This window comes from Phyllopteryx taeniolatus, chromosome 9 (assembly GCF_024500385.1).
Source record: "Phyllopteryx taeniolatus isolate TA_2022b chromosome 9, UOR_Ptae_1.2, whole genome shotgun sequence".
NCBI lineage: Eukaryota > Metazoa > Chordata > Actinopteri > Syngnathiformes > Syngnathidae > Phyllopteryx > Phyllopteryx taeniolatus.
In genome coordinates, this window is record NC_084510.1 from 23,096,318 (window position 1) to 23,115,077 (window position 18,760).

An 18,760-nucleotide genomic window follows, 5' to 3' on the forward strand; every position below is an offset into this window, starting at 1 on the left:
TGTACTATTACATCACTTGTAATCATCGGCATAAATAGAGCAAACAGAGATGGATGGATTATAACTATAACATTTTTCTAATGGTTGCTCATATTACTGTGTGTGGGTTAGCCATACAATGCCAAACATTGTATAGTACAGAATGAGGGAAACCATAAAACAATGTGGGCCGTGGCAAAAAAACAAAACAAAAAAAGTTCAACAACCCTAACATTTTTAAACCGTTTGCATGCATAAACAAGTGGTGCGCAAAGGGGCGGTATGACTCGTGGAGGTCCCGGTGGACTCCGATCATGTGCCACGAAGGGCTCAAAGCTAAAGAGCTATTTGCGTGCGGCCTAAAATAAGTCTCGTGAACGCGCACGTACGTGGCACTCACGTTCCCACCCATTGCGTCAGCGCGCCTCCGCGCCCTGTCCGCCAGCGCGCGTGCTCCGTGCCGGATGCTGGATTGTAGGCGATGATGGCGGAAGGGGAGCACCGCTGACTTTTATACGAGTTCTTCCCGCGGCCGAAGAACCGTCTACGACAACGTTTCTCTCCCTCCGAACCTTTCCCGAGACGATGGGGAACGAGGCGAGCATGGAAGGAGAGGGACAGGCGGGACAAGGCGGCCCCTGCGCGGTCCCCGCAGCGGCTGCTTCGGCTTCCATTTCAGCACCACCGGACTCTGGACAGCTCATCAAGCCGAGCAACGGAGCGCCTGCCGGAGGAGGTGGCACCGGACCCGGGCCGGGGATTAACAGGTAGCCGATCGAGCTTGAAAAGTGTGGCCAGATACGAGGGAGGTTACGTGGCGAGCGGCGTGGGGTGGCTTGCGTGGAGACGTGTAGATGTAGCACCGAGCGACTCCGTGTGGAGATAGACTTGAATGGGTGCTTAATTATTTATTTCAATATCCTTGTCAACACAATTCGCCACCCATTTTAGCAACAAATTCGCTGTGTTTTTCTCTCTCTTGCTTTCTCTCTCCAAATCACATGCATACTAGCCATCGCTAACGTGTAGCATACAGGCTCTTTAGATTAGATAATTAATACAACGTGATTACAGTACCGTACCGTACGGCGTTAGTACGGGTATTTTTACGCCCCTTTCCACGCGGACTGTCCTCGGGCTTCGCCAATATCATGAATGAACGAGCGACATTTGTCCAGCGAGGTGAAGTGTTCAATTACGTTCATTTCCCGAACACACGTTGGCATCATTTCCAGTAAAATGACAAAGTCATTCCGAGAACTCTACCTCGCCTGGCGAGGCGACGTCTGGATCCTTGTGTCACTGGTGTGTAAGATGACAAATGTACAAGTCTGACAGCATCATTGTTGAGCACAAGCCAAGGCTGCCTAATCTATCGGATCACAGTCCAATGGGAATTGCAGATGCACAGGAATAACAGGAATAAAATATATGGTGTTATTACCCTTTAGGAGAAATACGCAATGCTTGCAGAATAGTACTCATAAACATATCCATTATTATGCATCGTAGTTTGTGTGGCTGTGCAGGAGAGATAACCCTTGCTTACAAAATCTGATATTACCTAACGCACATCAGCAAGACAGCAATGACACAGTTGCATCTCATCCAGTGATATGGCTTGGAATCCCCTGGTCTTTCATAGCTATTAAAAGCTTGCTTGGTGTTATTACACTAAGTGAGGTGTAAAACTCATGCAGAGAAAGGCATATACCTTTAATGATGTTTGAAGCTCTACGGTTTGGGAAAAAGCAGGTTTACGGCCCTCCACACATCGGATGACGCAGCCAAACGCGACCGAAGTGTCGTGCCGCGTGCGCGGTTCTGCAACTACTTTTTATGAGTGGCCGCCCGTCTGAAATTAGTTTTGCTGCGATTAGAAGTATTAATCGCAGGTGCTCCTTCAAAAATGCCATATTGGATCTCATGATCTTTCACAACAAAAAATACCTTTCTGGGTGTAAATGAAGCAAGACCCAGCCGGGCACTGCCATGCTGTACCAATACACAATATGCACTATATATATTGTGTTATGTAGTAATATGTACTGGTAACTACATCGTTTATAATTTCACATGTACCTGTGTCTAAAAAGTGAAGCGTGGAGAGTCTCTGTCGCCGAGCGCAGTCAATGAATGGGGCGATGATTGCCAAGAGCATATCAAATTTCCACATGCTCTCCTTTATTCATCACCCATTTCCACTCTTTGTATTAATATAACGGAGCCACAGAGGCCAAGGCAATCCGCTTCTTCCTTGACAATCACGACATGTTGTTTGCGGTTCAATTAAAAAATATATAGCACAGTCGTACAGTATATGTGGTGTCACAAAATGTTGTTTTTGGATAAGAACACCAAGGGTGACGCAATTTTTCCATTGCAACAAGTTGGTTCTGTGCGTGCATGAGTGGCTAAATGTATTTTTTTCACAGTTGTCCTGTTCAGTCGCGTTCGGCCACGTTGCTCGGCGCGCAGCGGTCGATGCCATTCATCCCGGTGATCTTTTCATCGTATCCACCCATCGGCCACTCTTCAAGTGAGGCGAGTGCTGAGAGTGATGTAAAGAGCACACGGAGGAGGGAGAGATGAGAAATAGAGAGTAGATGGCAGATTAAGTAAAAACAAATATTTCTTTAAAATGAGACAATATGCATTATGCGTAACTCAGAAGTGAAATAAAATGGAAGAGCTAAGGTCAAGCACCTCAAAAGTCATATAATTTGGAATTCAACCAACATTTTCTGGAAAACTATGCCTCAATCAACAAATAGAACACAGAGTGTGTGTACACCAGTGTTTGAAAAGAAGACACGTGTTATGAAATGGAGAGCACAAAGTATCTGCTCAGTGCAATATTGCAAATAAGATATCGATTGGATGCACAAATCAATTTGATCAAGAACATGTAAACATAAAAGCATGTAGCTGAAAGCATGATGACTAATAACAAGCACAGCAAAGGTCAAAGCTTGACAACAAACAACAATTGTTTTATTCTGTCCATTACACGCCACTCTTATGCATCTTTAAAGGCCAAGTAGATTGACTTTATTTTAGTTTTACTATACAGTGTTGGGCAGCAGGCGGCATGGCGCACGACTGGTTAGGGTTTCTGCCTCACAGTTCTGAGGACCGGGGTTCAATCCCCGGCCTCGCCTGTGTGGAGTTTGCATGTTCTCCCCATGCCTGCGTGGGTTTTCTCCGGGTACTCCGGTTTCCTCCCATATCCCAAAAACATGCACGGTAGGTTAGTTGAAGACTCTAAATTGCCCGTAGGCGTGAATGTGTGTGCGAATGGTTGTTTGTTTGTATGTGCCCTGCGATTGGCTGGCAACCAGTTCAGGGTGTACCCCGCCTCCTGCCCGTTGATAGCTGGGATACGCTCCAGCGCTCCCACGACCCTTGTGAGGATAAGCGGCTCAGATAATGGATGGATGGATGGATGGGTGTTGGGCAGCACGTCGGAATAGTGGTTAGCACGTCTTCGTTACAGAATTAGAATTTGGTTCAAGCCCTCCTGTGTGGGGTCCGCTTGGTTTCCATGTGCATGTGTGCATTGTCTGCAAACATGTATGTTAGGTTCCTTGAAGACTGAATTGCCCATTGGTGTAATATGAATGTCAATCTTTGTTTGTGTATATACTATATGCCCCATGATTGGCTGGCAACCAGTCCAGTGTGTGCCCTAACTCTCGCACAAAGTTAGCTGGGATAGGCTCCAACTCACCTGCAACCCTAATGAGGACCAGTACTATGGACATACAGTGGTTAACTTCTCTTTATACCTTTATGACAATCAGCAATGTTGAAATTTTAAAACATCGCCACAGGTTCAATGAAGGTATTAATGATGCAATTGTTTTAGCCTGTAACACTTTTTCACTTAGCATTATATGTAATATGAAATAAGAACAACGTGAAAGTCAACCAGTGTCACCTGATATACAGTATCAGAGATACACCTGCGCAGTTCAATGGGATCTATTAAAATAACATACAGTACCATACCCTTACAATTATAACAATGCTGAGTTCTGACCTATGCTGTCAATATGTTTGGTGTCGGGGTTGTAGTTTTGCATCATTTTCCAATATTCTAATTGTATTTTGTCTCTGAAGTGGTCAGTTGTATTTGTGAAGTTCTTTGCAAATCACAACCACAATATGAAACATACTGTTGTCTTAAAACATGTGTGACAGTGTCAAACACAACTGAGCATTATTATCTTAGTACAATAAAGTTATGTTAGACTGCTCTTCTTTTGGCGCTATATTAGATATTGTATGTGCAAGTGTACTTAATAAAACACCATATTGTTGGTGCTTGAAACTACGTCAGTGGGCAAATTCAACATATGACGACATATACATTTTTTTTTGTTACAAATTGGAAATAATGTAAGAGAACAGCAATTACAGATATGGTCATATTCCAAGACAATGTTCAAACTGTGCACCTTCATATTTAATTTAAGTCGCGCAGTGAAAGCACCGTCCTCAAGCCAAATGGTAGTCACAACTCAAAGAAATAATGCAAAAGCAGTTATTATTCATGACAATATGGGGACAGAAAATAGATGTATGGCAACAAGATCAAAATTATTATGTAACACTTTCAACAACAAGCTTGTGCAAGGCATGATTTAATTTGGAAGTAATATTTTGTACTTAAAACACATTCGTCCAAATGTGTTGGATAATTTTAGATTGCAGATGGTTCTCCTCATATAGTTACAGAAACTGTGCTGTCGCCAAAGCTGAGTTTTGCCCAGCCGTCCACTGCCAAATGGAACTATTTTGACTAAACAGTGCTGAGACAAATTGTGTGAACAGATGTGACAGCATGATCCCAATCATCTCAATAATGCCAGTGCATTCATGCTAAAAAATAAATAAAATGAAAAAAAATATTTTTTTAACTGTTACATAATGTCATAAAATAGCGACCTAATGTTCATCCATCCATCCATCCATCCAACCGCTTATCCTCACAAGGGACGCGGGAGTGCCGGAGCCTATCCCAGCTATCTTCGGGCGGGAGGCGGGGTACACCCCGAACTGGTCGCCAGCCAATCGCAGGGCACATAGAACCAAAGAACAATTCGCACTCACATTCACACCTACAGGAAATTTAGAGTCTCCAATCAACCTACCACGCATGTTTTGGGGATGTGGGAGGAAACCGGAGTGCCCGGAGAAAACCCACCCAGGCACGGGGAGAACATGCAAACTCCACACAGGGATTTGAACCCCAGTCCCCAGAACTGTGAGGCAGATGTGCTAACCAGTCGACCACCGTGCCGGCCGACCGAATGTTTTGCCAGAAATATATTTCAAACTGCTGTTGTTCAATGTTAAGTTGCTAAAGTGCCACGTCCTAAGCGAGGTGTCTCAGAAAATTTGAAGGACTGGTGTTAATCAATATAAACTAACTAAACTAAGTTTTCCCCTTGGAAGTAATCCCCTTGGAGTCTAACGCACTTACTCAGCCTTCTATACCACGCCTTCATGAACTCCTGGAAGGATTCTTCTAGAATCCTCCGCAGCTCCATCGTCACGGCCATCTTGATGACGCCCTCAAGCTTTGGAAAGCAAAAAGTCACATGAAGCCAGGTCGGGTGAGTAGGGAGGTTGCTCTAGCTCTAGTTTTTCTCAGCCGGGAACTGTCAGATGCTCAGGTCATTGGTTGATCGTCTGGCCCACATTGAAGGGGAAAACTCGTAATGTAGGTTTGAAACATATGTTTCAGTCCTGGAACCTTCCTGACGCACCTCATCTACTGAGCTACTGAAAAATGTAAATTAGCATTTGTAAGCTACATTTCCAGATGTTCTACTGTCATAATATGACCGTTGCCCCGAGATTTCACATCAGCACTACTTTGAAAAGTGTATAGTAAAAGTAGTATTTATAATGCATTTCATTTTCAGTTCCTCTTGTCTATCAGAACCAGCAAGTCGGTCGACAATACATGTACCACTTATATTACAAATCCCAGAATGCACTTTCCCCCAGCCCTCTGTTAGCAGTCACATGGTCACATTCATTTTTAGCAATACAAAGTTCTTTTTGTCACATTTAAGAGGTAGTTCAATTTGTGGTCCATAAAGCAGATGTGAAACATTTGTTGCTTCGTAAAATTGTTCTCGATAGCTCAAGCAAGCTACAGTAGTTCGATAGTGCTTATAACCTAAGAAACGTCAGAGCTAACATATCGCTAGTTGCTAGCCAACGAGCTAACTCAAGTCTTGTGTTGAGTCTACAGTAAATGAGGGGTTGGTATGATTTAGAAAATATGAATGTTGAATGTCCTTTACTAGTTGGAATTTTGTCCAGATGTATGCTTTTCTGCATGACGAACTCAAATTGGAGGATTCCTGTTAGTTTGTCATGATTGAATATTTACCTTAGGTTCCATTTTTAAGATACACTCCACCCTAAAACAGTTTAATTGCATTGAAATCATTGATCAGTTATTTAACATTATTAGTTAAAACTATAATTAAATCATCTTGAATATATGTTGTGCTTTAAAACGAACCCCAAAATATTTGGGATATTAGCTTTATTGTTGTAATTGCTTGCTGTGCTCTGATTAGGAGTGGAGTGTCACTAATGATCTGAACCTCGACGCGCCCTTTGTAATGTCCATCTGATGGCAACCTGTAATTCTGGCTGTGTTTTTTTGCTTCCTTTCAAGGTAATAGAATGGCTCTTTCTCTGCACAAATGCCGCATATTATATATAGTATGTGGGTGTAAAGATGTTGATTTGATATTGGTAGAATCATTCTAATGCATTCAACCAGAAAAATGCATTAGTCTTTCATCAAACTCTTTTTGAGGTTGGAGTAGCTGGGATGGCTTTTTAACTCGCTGTGGGTTGTTGGCTTGACTTCCAGCACTTAACACAGCGACTTGTAAATGTGTTATCATGTTGTTTTTGTCTTGATTACTAGATATATAATGTTGTGTGACATACACAAAAAATTATCGTCACCTTAGTGAGACTGTGCAAAGAAGTCTGTGTCTGCTTCCACACAATATCATTAACTGCTCCCGTTACAAGAGTGGCAGTTTACAAACCTCTCAGTAAGCACTTTGTGATGAAGCAATTTGTCAAACCAAGGACATAAAACCGTAGACATAAAATGGAATTTTTCCCACAGTGGATTCCCATTTGCTGATGGATGGAAGAAATCTTTTCATAGCTTTCCTCCATTTATACCTTATTCCATTTTTAGTGGTCAAGTGCCTTTGTAATCCACTCTAATTGCCAACCTACTGCAGGGAAAGAAGGTGTGGACATCACTTAATGTGTGGACACTAGGCAGAAGTGTACACCAAAAGTGTACCGATCCTCACTGCCTTCTTTAACTGGTCCTAGAGATAGGGAATCTGGATTATCATCAACCACATATAGACATCGGGCTCTAACCCTTAGTTCCCTCCGAGACAATTATGTGCCTCGGGAAGATCCATAAAGGCTTGGTTGGATGAGTTTGGTGTGGAAGAGCTTTAGAGCGCTTACCACAGCTCTTAAACCATGAAACATCTTTGGGAGTAACTAGAGGAACTACTCATCTGTAATCAAAAACATCCATCCATCCATTATCTGACAAGGGTCGCGGGAGCCTATCCCAGCTATCATCGGGCAGGAGGTGGGGTACACCCTGAACTGGTTGCCAGCCAATCGCAGGGCACATATAAACAAACAACCATTCGCACTCACATTCACACCTACGGGCAATTTAGAGTCTTCAATCAACCTACCATGCATGTTTTTGGGATGTGGGAGGAAACCCACGCAGGCACGGGGAGCACATGCAAACTCCACACAGGCGGGGCCGGGATTTGAACCCCGGTCCTCAGAACTGTGAGGCAGACGCTCTAACCAGTCAACCACTGTGCCGCCTCATCAAAAACATGACTCACCTAACTTACAAAATGTAGACATCATTAGTCCTCAGAATATTTGCATGGTCACAAGTTTGTGTTCTCTTCTCCAGTCCAGTTTAGCTCAGAGCAGAGACAAGAATGGTGGTCAACCCTGTCAGATTGAAATGTAACAGAGCAGTGATGGTTTGTAAAGAGTTCCAGTTGCGCAGCGGCCCAAGTCAGTGACAGTGACTCACTGTGGCTAACACGCTCTATTTTAATTCCTTTATTCCTTCCTTTATCTCCACTCTTCTCTGACCATGGAGGCCAAACTGATGCTGGGAATATCTTTGAAGATGACGGCCATGACAATATCATATCTAAGTTGTTATGACAAGCAAATTCATCCATTCTTGTTTGAGAATTCCACTAATGCCCCAAGGCCGGACTGAGAGAGTCAACAAACGTTTTGTTTTTTTTACAGTGCGTCACTGTTATCTTTTAGATTACCGTTGTCGCACTCACTGTAGCGAGACAGGTTCAAAGAGTTCACACAAGCCCCAGATGTACGAAACCTACAGAGGCACGAGCAGTACAAAATGTTGAAAATGTGCCACACTGTGTTCCCCTTGTTAACAATTACAGTAGAACCTTGAAAATCCAGAGGTTAAACAGCCATCTGCAAATCTTGCGAGACATCTAAGGAACTCCACCAGCTTTTTTCCCCAGTTTTCTTTTGTGTTGCCCACACACGTTCCAGTAAAGGCAAAGAGGAAACGGATGATAACCACAGAACCGGAAATGGAACTCATTGTGATGTAGGAAAGCAGCGCACTTATGTCTGGCCTGATGGCTCCGTACATTACAGCACAAGCTACCATAAATCAACAATAATACAAAGAAAAAAGGAATTAGAAGTTTTTATTCTTGATGTGAAGCATCTCACCTCGCAATGGATAATTTCTCTCTGCACATTCATTACCGTGTCTCATCAAATTTAAGGAATTGCACCACAATTTATTGTTGGTTAACTACTTTTCACTAATTACTGTCAAATTAAGTGTCGTTGTCAAAAACAAGTGCAGATTAAAAACGTACTCAATAAATGCAGCATGTCACAGTGTGTGAGCATCTAATTATGTGCTGTGCAGCTCGTAAATACAAAAACAATGTATTCTTTCCACCAATTACTCCATCCTTCTCTCATAATTTTCCCTCATCATCTGAAATGGTTGCTACGGTAACGATTGACAGTGACTTTTAAGTCCCGCAATTGGCTGGCAGCCAGTTCAGGGTGTATCCCGCTCAAATAAGATGTAGAAAATGAATGGAGGTGTGGGTGTTTCTTTCTTTTTCCTCAAATTCCACTCTGATTTGTGTATGTTCTCTTTCAGGCCACCTGCAGCGGACCAGGGACCTAAAGCAGGCATCCACAGCAGTCATGGGACAGGGGACAGGTTGGCCTCCCATGACACCCCACAGTCTGCCCCATCCTATGGGGAGCAGGGCCGCGGTCACGTGTCCAGGAAGAACCTGCACGTGGACGTGGGTAGCAGCCGGACTGGGAGGTCCCCTTCGGTATCTCCCGACCGAGGCAGCGTCCCTACCTCTCCTTATTCTGTGCCTCAAATAGCGCCCATGCCCAGCAGCAAGCTGTGCCCTGTCTGTAAAACGGCCGACCTGACTGGCACTGGTGATGACATGCCAAGCTTCAACACCTGCACACTGTGCCGCTCCATGGTGTGCAACCAGTGTGGCTTCAACCCCAACCCTCACCTCACTGAGGTAAGATGGACTGTACACTTCACATCTATGTATAGAGGGTTTTTACAGAGCGAAACAATACACTCAGTTTATAAAATACATTGTCAGCGCAGCGCATTCAGGTTAAAAATAGCCTAGCAAAGACAGCTCCAAAAAGATAGAGCGACACCTCCTTCCCAAAATAGTTTTTGGGGAAAATATATCATCCTATAAAATTTGCTATCAGGACAGGCTGAATAATAATATAGTGAGAGAGAGAGCAAGAGCAATGGATAAGTTACACAAATAAAAATCTGCAATATAGCGGGACCGTGAAGCAACAATTGCCATATAGCAGAGGATTACTGTATCTGTACTACGTGATAATAAGTTACAAGGGCTAATTGTTCCAGGGCTGGGACTCATTGTTTCCAGACATGTGCATCCTGGGACTCGCATAGTTTCAAGTGTAAAATGATCTATGCACTTAGTATATTGTTGATTTTCACACAGAACTTTAGTGACGAATAAAGCAAAATGTTTGCATTCTCGTAAAAAAAAATAATAAAAAAATACTTTAGAGTTCTGGGAAACAACTCACACATTTTGTCTGTGGATTTCCATCTTAGACACATTCTTCCGCAAGAAAAAGTTACACTTGTTAAATTAGAATCGTTCGTTGAAATAATCAAATAAAAGCATCCTTTCTTTTATCTGCCTTTTGAGGACCTAGGTTTTAATTATAATTAACCTTCTGTGGTATGACACAAGCAAGGCGGACAAATTGTGCATACTAAAGGATGTCTTTGTGCTTTGTCTTACATCACGTCATATCCCCAGTGTTTCATATATAGGCTACTGTATATAGCCTGCTGTAAATGGGTCACTTTATGTACTGTAAGCACAGTTTCCGATTCGTCACACACGGTTGAGGCAGACATCCTTTAATTTTTCAAGATATTAGCCTGTTTCCCGCCCAGCTGTGTCACAACCCTACATTTAAAGCAGATGATGAACAAGACAGTTGGTATCATGCATGAGAAAAATTACATAATTCAAGTTCCTTTATATTGACAAAGATATTGGGACATATGGCCATTACAACTAAATGAGTGTTAATCTAAGAACGTTTCCCTTTGCAGCTTCTAATTTTCTGGGAAAGACGAAGAAGCATAGAATTGTCTAAAATGTCAAGAGGATTAAAATTGAGACGGCAATATGGGCTACAGCCTGATCTCTGATTGATTGACCATACTGTATAGTGTACATACTGTACAATAAACTATAAAGAGAAGCATGGTCGTCTTCATTTTTAAAGTCTGATTGGGCAAATATTGTTAGGTCTGTTTTTTTTTTCTAAGCACCCATAGGTTCATACAGTAATGTCTCAGTTCTTAGGTGATGTTACAGTGTAAAAATAGTGTACTGTATAAAACACTCTGAAAAGCTAACTCTATCCTTCTTGAGAGACACTAATGAGCATCCAAATGAGCTTTTTTTTTTATAGCCCCACTGAACAGCTCCCCAGCAGCTCCCCATCATTGAAATGCATTTTCAGGGTCATTGCTGTCAACAGGTAGAGGAGAAAGACTATTGCCTTCATCTGAAAAGAAATCACTTGCCTGATTTGAATTAGGCTATGCTTCACTGTGACTGTGAGTCAAGTTTGGCTGTGTCAACTGTCTCAAAGTTTCACATCATCTCCAGTGATTCATGCTGAAAATTGCAGCCGAGATGCATGTCACTTAAGCTGACCTGAAGGCTTGTAGAACAGCTGCAAGTCGAATAAATACTTGGCGCAGGGTGTGAAAGGTCGGCTTTTCAAACCGTAGATGTACAATATGCAATTGTGTTGACTAATTTGGGAGTGGGCAGCTTTGCATAAATGTGATCGCTCAAGTGTGAGGACATATTTCTACATCAGCGTGGGTTTGTCTGTTTTGGGTCGATTCATGTCCATTTTGTCCAACTTCCTGCGCGCAGTTTTTGATATGCAGTGAACCTTCGCCGATTTGGGAATAGCCATTTGCAAACTTACTTGCTTGTGTTTTTTCCCCTGTAGAATATAACTAAAAACTATGCGGTGCAAAACACACGTTCATTGATAAGGCAGTGACAATAGCGAAACTGCTCATATAGGATATATAATTACAAATTTGAGAAATGCACCGGAAATGTGAGGACGCTGGCGTGTATGTTGCTGCTTCTAAACCCTTAAAAAATGACTTTCATTTTTTAAATACAAAATCATGTCACAAACGACTCTTTATTTCAGCACTTACTATACCTTACTTGATTGAGCAGCTGGCTGTGACTAGCTAATCAGGTGTTAACTTCCAGCATTGCCAACTATGATCTGAAGCTTCAGCTCAATCAACTCATTAATGCCGTCATAAAAATAAAAAGAAATCCCTACTAGTACCTCAACCAAATATTTACCTAGTTTTAAACCTCGCTGCAGTATGCGAGGTCTGAAGCCGTCATGTCCGCTCACGCATTGATTTTGCAGGTGAAAATGTGTAAGCCTTGGTAGAGGTCGGTTGCGCTTTGTGTGCTCATGTTGTACGGGCAAGTGTAGGGGGTTGGCACTGTGCAGTAGTTGGATAGAAATGTGTGGAGCACGGCTGAGGGAGACAGTAAAGAATAGCTCATGGCAGGCAGAGGAGGAGGACGTGGAATCATAGAGGACTGCGGAGGTGGAAGTTATGGTTCAGCCTTGGTGAGCTTGTCAGATGCTGAGAGAGCAACACAGAGTGAAAGCAGCCTGCCTCTGGAGAGCTGAAGATTTACCACCCTAACCTACTTAGAATGGATTTGACTTTTTGCCTCACAGCAACATATCTTAGCAGCCTTATCATTTGTCAATGAAATTGATTACGGCCACATTCTCACTGATCAATGCTGATGAAGAAAATACTTACAAAACATACTGTACATTACATGCATTTGAAAGTCAAACCGAATCAATCGTCCTAAAATAGCCATCCATTCATTTTCTGTAACTCTTGTCCTCCCTGGGGGTCACAGGTGAGCTGGAGCCTATGCCAGCTGACTTTGGGCACGAGGCGGGGCAATCAATCATTGGGAACATTTGGACAAATAACCACACCCACATTCACACCACTGGACAATTGAAGAAACGTATATATTTACCTGGAGAAAGCCCATAATTCATTTACATGTGTACTATGCCGTTTACTAGTTTTTAGCACACTTTCTTATAAATGCACTGTATCCCCCTATTAAAAATTTGACCACATCTTTGGGAAGAAAATCTACAATTATTCCATTCCAGGCGTGGTACACCCTGGACTGTCAATAACAGGGCGAATGCTAAATGTTGCTTAAAATTTGCCTAAATTTGCCTTTGATAAAGGTTTTCTGATGCCATCACTTTCACCGTGGAACAGGTTGTTTCTATTTTCCATCATTTTCTCTGGAAAATTGCTTGGAATGAAAACAAATCAGAGGTCGACCAGCATCTCGGAACAGTTTGGGCCAGACGTTTTCTCAGAGGTTCCACTGTCATTTACAGATACTTAACATGCTTTAGAGTAGAGAGACATGTGTGCTCAATTTGCACTGAAGAGGATTTCCCTTCAATTTACTGAAAGATTGCACTGCTGATTACAGTCCTGGTAACCAAGGGACATTCCGTATTTGGATGAGCTGGTCCCAGCGGCTTTTTCCATTTTATGATAAAAAAACTAAAGAGCAGTTTATCAAATATCATATAATAACAGCACCAGTGTCGATAATCAGGAAGAAATAGACAAAAAATCATTTTCAATTCTCATAATTCCACACTTTTTACATGCATATAGACAGAAAGTCCACTGGATTTAACCCATCACTGTAGTGAACATGGCCAGCTGGAGCAGGGGGAGACTGATCTGCTGATAAGAAACTATTTAGATACATTTAAGATGCCGTATAACACAGACACTTTCGGGTCTGTGAATCACAGTGTCTATGATGTGACTGACGCCAAGGTACAGTATATTTGTGACTTATAGCTATATTTATTATGATTATATTTATTATATATGTATGTCTTTTATATAGACACACATGCATTCAGGGTAGAAGGGAGTTGGTCATTATTTTAGACGGGAAGCATACCTGTAATGTATAGCTGAGATGACGCGGAGAATAATGCAATTGAAACCCAAAGCTCAAAGCGATAAAGTAGCGCAGAAGGTCCCCAATGACACTCTTCCCCCCACTATAATACTGGGGAACATTTGCTTTATAATTGGTCCACTTTCTATTAATAGCTCCTACCTTGCAATGGTGGCTTGGTCCTGAGGTGGCAGAGTGTAAAGAAATGGGGTGAACCACAGAAAAAGTTGGGGGGTGGCAAAAGATGACAGAATAAAAAAGAAATGCATCTTGCATTTGAAAATTCAATGAGTCTTCCTGCCATTCATGCAGTTTTACATTGACTCAGCTCTTTCATCTTATAGCTGAACATTCATATAACACAATAGTTGACGAACACCCTTGAAAACCAAACTCTCTACAGAGTTTTACGTTATTTGCTATGAGGATGGTTTCAGCAGCTCCCATACTTTCTGTAAAATGGATTTATACTTTGAACATGTTATGCAGTCATGACTTTTTAATGTGTCTGTTTGAAGGTTGTATTGGAACATCCTCTTTTTGTCATCTTTCTCTTAACCAACAATCCCCCGAGCTGTGGAACAGTTTTAACAAAAGCTCCCACACAAAATGGAAAAAAAAAAAAAAAAACAGAAAAAACTGCGTATTATCATCATTAATCTCCTGTATGACTAAAATAAATCAAGTTGGTCGCCACATAGTTGAGTGACTCCACGCACAACTGAAGCAAACTTAGTGCATTTAATAAAACACACTTTGAATTTATCAACTGTTCTGCAGTTTGTTTTCATATTATTAGCTTCATCAACAACGGATGTTGTCAAGGGAAAAAATGCTAACACTTTAGTAGCCAGGATAGAGACAGGATAAGCATAACAATAATGAGAGCTGCAATGTAATAAAAACATCGCAGGGAGACCGTTCGAAAAACCTGATGGCTTCTCAGAAGAATTGCCTGCCTATTACTCCTTAGGCAAGATAATATACACACACACATGGACAGACAGTTATCATCTGCCTCATTGAACTGAGGCCTCCCCAACTGCAGACATCTTGCTTTGTATCACAGCAAAGTGCTAATATTTTAGCGAGAGAGAGGAACAAGGTCTACTTTCTTATCCTCGCACTAAAACAAAACGTTAATGTTATAATTAACAATGGCATATCATTTTCTCATGTCAACCTTTCAGCTGCTTTTGATTGAATGTTTGAACGTTACCAGCATTATTAAAACAAATCCTCAAGTAATCTCCATAAAGCATTATAGTATATTAGAGGCCAGGGGAGAACATGAGAGAGTGGCTCTACACTATGGAAGTCTGTGTTCTTGTGGGGGAAAAAAAAAAGTTGATTTATTTGAATTGGTGTGTGACTTGAAAGGAGTTGGTTACTGTGATGAATCCATAGGAAGCATTTCAGAAATGTTGTTGAATTTAGCAAATTGTAGCTCAGGTTAGGTGGGCGCCTAATTTCCTCAAATTCATTTCAATGTTGAGCTTCACAGGTCTCCAGTCCACAATGAGATCAGTGGGATTCTGTGTTAAGAAGTATGGAATACCGACCGAGTAATATGTGAGCACTAATATTTAGTTTCACATCTAATGAATTGTTTCTGTAGCTGTTTTACTCTGTGTGTTGCAGGCGGCAGACTTTAAACTGAAAGATAATTAGAAGTTTGATGAGTGTATTTGTCCAAAATGTTTTTTAGCTCTCCACTGTCTTTTCATGCCAAGTGAGAAAAGAAACTTCCAAGTGAATATCATCCTTATTTATGACCATCTGTCCATGTTATCTATCGCTATATAGTAAATGTCAATGTTAAGCACATTCGCCTATACTGTCAAGCTATAAGTGGACAAACAGTGTGAAGTGGGTCAAGAATCCATCTGAGACGCCACAGTCTGAATTTTGCATGTACTGAAATGCGTTGAGAAGAGAACTGCCAGAGAGTAAATCTGGGACACTGGTTTAATTATTATCCCCCAACTCTCTGCATTTAAAGATCCCATATTTTGGCTATTTAGACCTCCATAAAGTGTCTCTTTAACATGGACTTCATACGAAAGTGTCAATTTCATAAAAAAAACAAATACCATGGTTTTGTCATACGAGTGTCCAGAAAAGGCCCCTCTGATGGCTACTTCTGTTTGACCCAGTTTTGTATCCGCTTTGTCCATATTTGGCTAAGACGGCCCCCTTTCTTCTGATTGGTTCCCTCCATGTAGAAGACCCCCTTGTGAGAGCACACGTGTTTGTTATGTTCACAGCTCTGGCTCGGGAGCGGATATGTAGGCGGAAATCTTCGCTAGTGACGGAGATGAGCTCGAGAAATTCGAATGACCTGATTTCAGGTCTCTCGGCAGAAAAATGTCTGAAAATACCACAGAGGTGGCATCTCTAATGAAGGGTCGCAGAGCCTTGAAATCTAGCTCGACTTCTATCTGCAGTGATGATGGTCGACCGCAGTCGAAATAATGATGATGAGGACGAAGTAAAAGCAAGTTATTTCACACATAAATCAAGACTGTTGAGTTAAACAGCAAAGTAGAGATTAACACAGACAGGCAGTGAAGAAGCATCCGGAAGAATTTCAATGTGTTTTGGCCCAATTTGAGAGGGGACTAATGGGCTGTTGAATCACAAGTATCCTCACTGCGTTGTGATCTCGAAGGACCTTGTCTCTATACTTCTTCAAGCTTCGTTCTGTTTCAGTTTTCTTCTTTTTTTTTTTTAAAATCTATCAAGCTCCCTTAAGGGGGGAAAGAACTCTATTGACATTATAACATCTTCACTTGTAAGAGCACACAATTAAAAATGGGCGCCAAAAAAATAAAAAGAGGGTAATATTAATAGGATTTGCATTCAATGGAGATACCAGCGCTAATCATGGTCCACAGTAACTCATTTTATTTTTCCAGATCCACAAGGCCAATCCTTATTTGGATCAGCACCACATTGTGCTCCTACCTTTGTAGACTCCTCTTTCTGCATATGCCTGAATTTAGACATTCAGATTTTTGTTCAAGATAAATTCGGAAAATGTTTTCAGATCTTTCAAAAAACACTGTAACCACAGCAAGGTTTTTTAATTTGGTTGATCACTTCTTGGAATGCTGAATGAGAGCTATCAAAATGTACCAAAGAGATGCAGATGAAGCTGCAAGAGGAGAGTGAGGAGCAATGTGAGAAATGTAGATAAGGGAGAGAAATATCCATGGTGAAGTAAAAAGACCGACATTCGTAAAAAGAGAGGAGACAGCGAAGGAGGACAGAGAGCCGTTGTGTGTGCAGCGTGCTCGTTTTTTTTTCTCTGATAGAGATCATATTTCATAAAGATTCACATGATTGCCTCATAACAAGGGGAACGCAGAGAGAAATGAAATGAAGAGATGAAAGTGATAAATAGTTGCTTGCTGTCCTTGCAGCGGCATTCTTAGTTTTTCCATTTTTTTTTCCACCCACAAATGAGCTTAACATATTTGATTATACCAATTGTAATTTAGAAAGGCAAAATAGAGACAATGGCAGAGACAGAAAGAGGATTTTCTATTTTTGAATCTCTGATTGGATGATGTTGTGTTGCTCCACATTCTGTCCACATTGCTTCTTAGACTTCCCCGTTTTTCTGTTAACTGACAGAAGCATGCCCTCATCTCTTTGTATTTAGAACTGGCAGGAGACCAGACAGGGGCTCACATGCTGCTGTGCGTGTGACTTACTCTGTCAACGCTGACCTACTGAATGACTGAGTGAGAATGACTGTAACATGCCAGTCTTCATTTGCATTTAAAACATTACACTCAAATCATATTTCTTCATTGTCTGAGAAGCACTCCTTTCTTCACCTGGCTGTTTGAGCGTGATTCCTCTTTTCATTTGACTTCATTCCATTAGCCTTACTTTGTGTTAGCTTAAGTGATTAACGCATCTGACACAGTGCCACTCCCAAGTGTGCCAAATGTAATTTTAGTTGATTCAGAGTTTCTAGGAGTAGGCAGGCGGGATCGCGTTTCATGAGGATTAGAGAAGCATGGCGGATTGAGAGTCAGTTCCACCGTTTTCATTTTATATTTGTGGTGTTGTACTAGGAAAGCAGTTGTTTGCACCCAAATCGCTAACAGAAATCCAAACGGATGACTATTTCTGAACAGTAGGACACAGCATCAGTGACTAGTTGAATGACTGACTCAAAATAGACAGACAGTTTGGGCAAGGGGTCTCCACATTTGCCTATTTAAGGGTTTATGGCCCTTGGTTTTTGAGGAAAATGAAGGCAAACACTTTTATTGCGTTTTAGTCCTCCGACTCAACCTTTCACTGAAATCATTTACGATGCAGTAACCTTGCACAGGGTACTCATTACAGTAGTTATAGATTTAGAATTAAAACCACAAGGCAATTGGACAATACATAGTGATTCAACAGTCTAAGTGCGTTGGGTCCATTTTGAACACCCACCTGAGTTACCAAATACGCTGCCTTATCTGATAAAGGGATACGACATGTACTGACCGTAAATTCAATACAATAGTGTGGCAGCTGTCAAATCACCGGGATGCCAATTATTACATGGCCATGTACCATCAGGCAGAGGAGGGCCTCTTAATGACTCTTACCTTATTATGCACCTCGATGCAACCAAGCAAAAAAACAAAAAGTTTCTGCAGGAAAGATGTAAAGGAAATGACCACAGCAGAAGAATAGAAGAACAAAATGGGTGGGAGGATTTGAACGAGGAAGTCAACACAAAGTGAGGCGAAATGTTGAAAGCAGCACAAAGAGACGAGATATAGAAAAGACACACGGAAGATGACAAAATCCGGGGCTGCCATAGTCCGATTGAGACAGCCCAGAAATCATTTTGCCTGTTAAATTTATATCCTACGTTTGTTTCTGACTAAATGCAGTTTGCCAATGAATTATTTCCCGAAGGCAAAGGGTAGCTTAAATCCTTACTCAGATACTATATATATATATATATATATATATATAGAGAGAGAGAGAGAGAGAGAGAGAGAGAGAGAGAGAGAGAGAGA

General features: G+C 41.6%; 1 protein-coding gene across 3 annotated transcripts in view; it reads left to right on the top strand.

The window, feature by feature from the left end:
* Nucleotides 1–414: 414 nt before the first annotated feature.
* bsnb (bassoon (presynaptic cytomatrix protein) b) overlaps nucleotides 415–18,760 on the top strand; it is a 62,359-nt gene continuing 44,013 nt past the window's right edge. For all 3 annotated transcript variants that reach the window (XM_061785177.1, XM_061785178.1, XM_061785179.1), the window contains exons 1-2: nucleotides 415–746; nucleotides 9,254–9,644. In XM_061785177.1, the coding sequence (XP_061641161.1) occupies nucleotides 565–746; nucleotides 9,254–9,644 (573 nt within the window). In that variant the 5' untranslated portion in view covers nucleotides 415–564. The remainder of the gene's footprint in view (nucleotides 747–9,253; nucleotides 9,645–18,760) is intronic.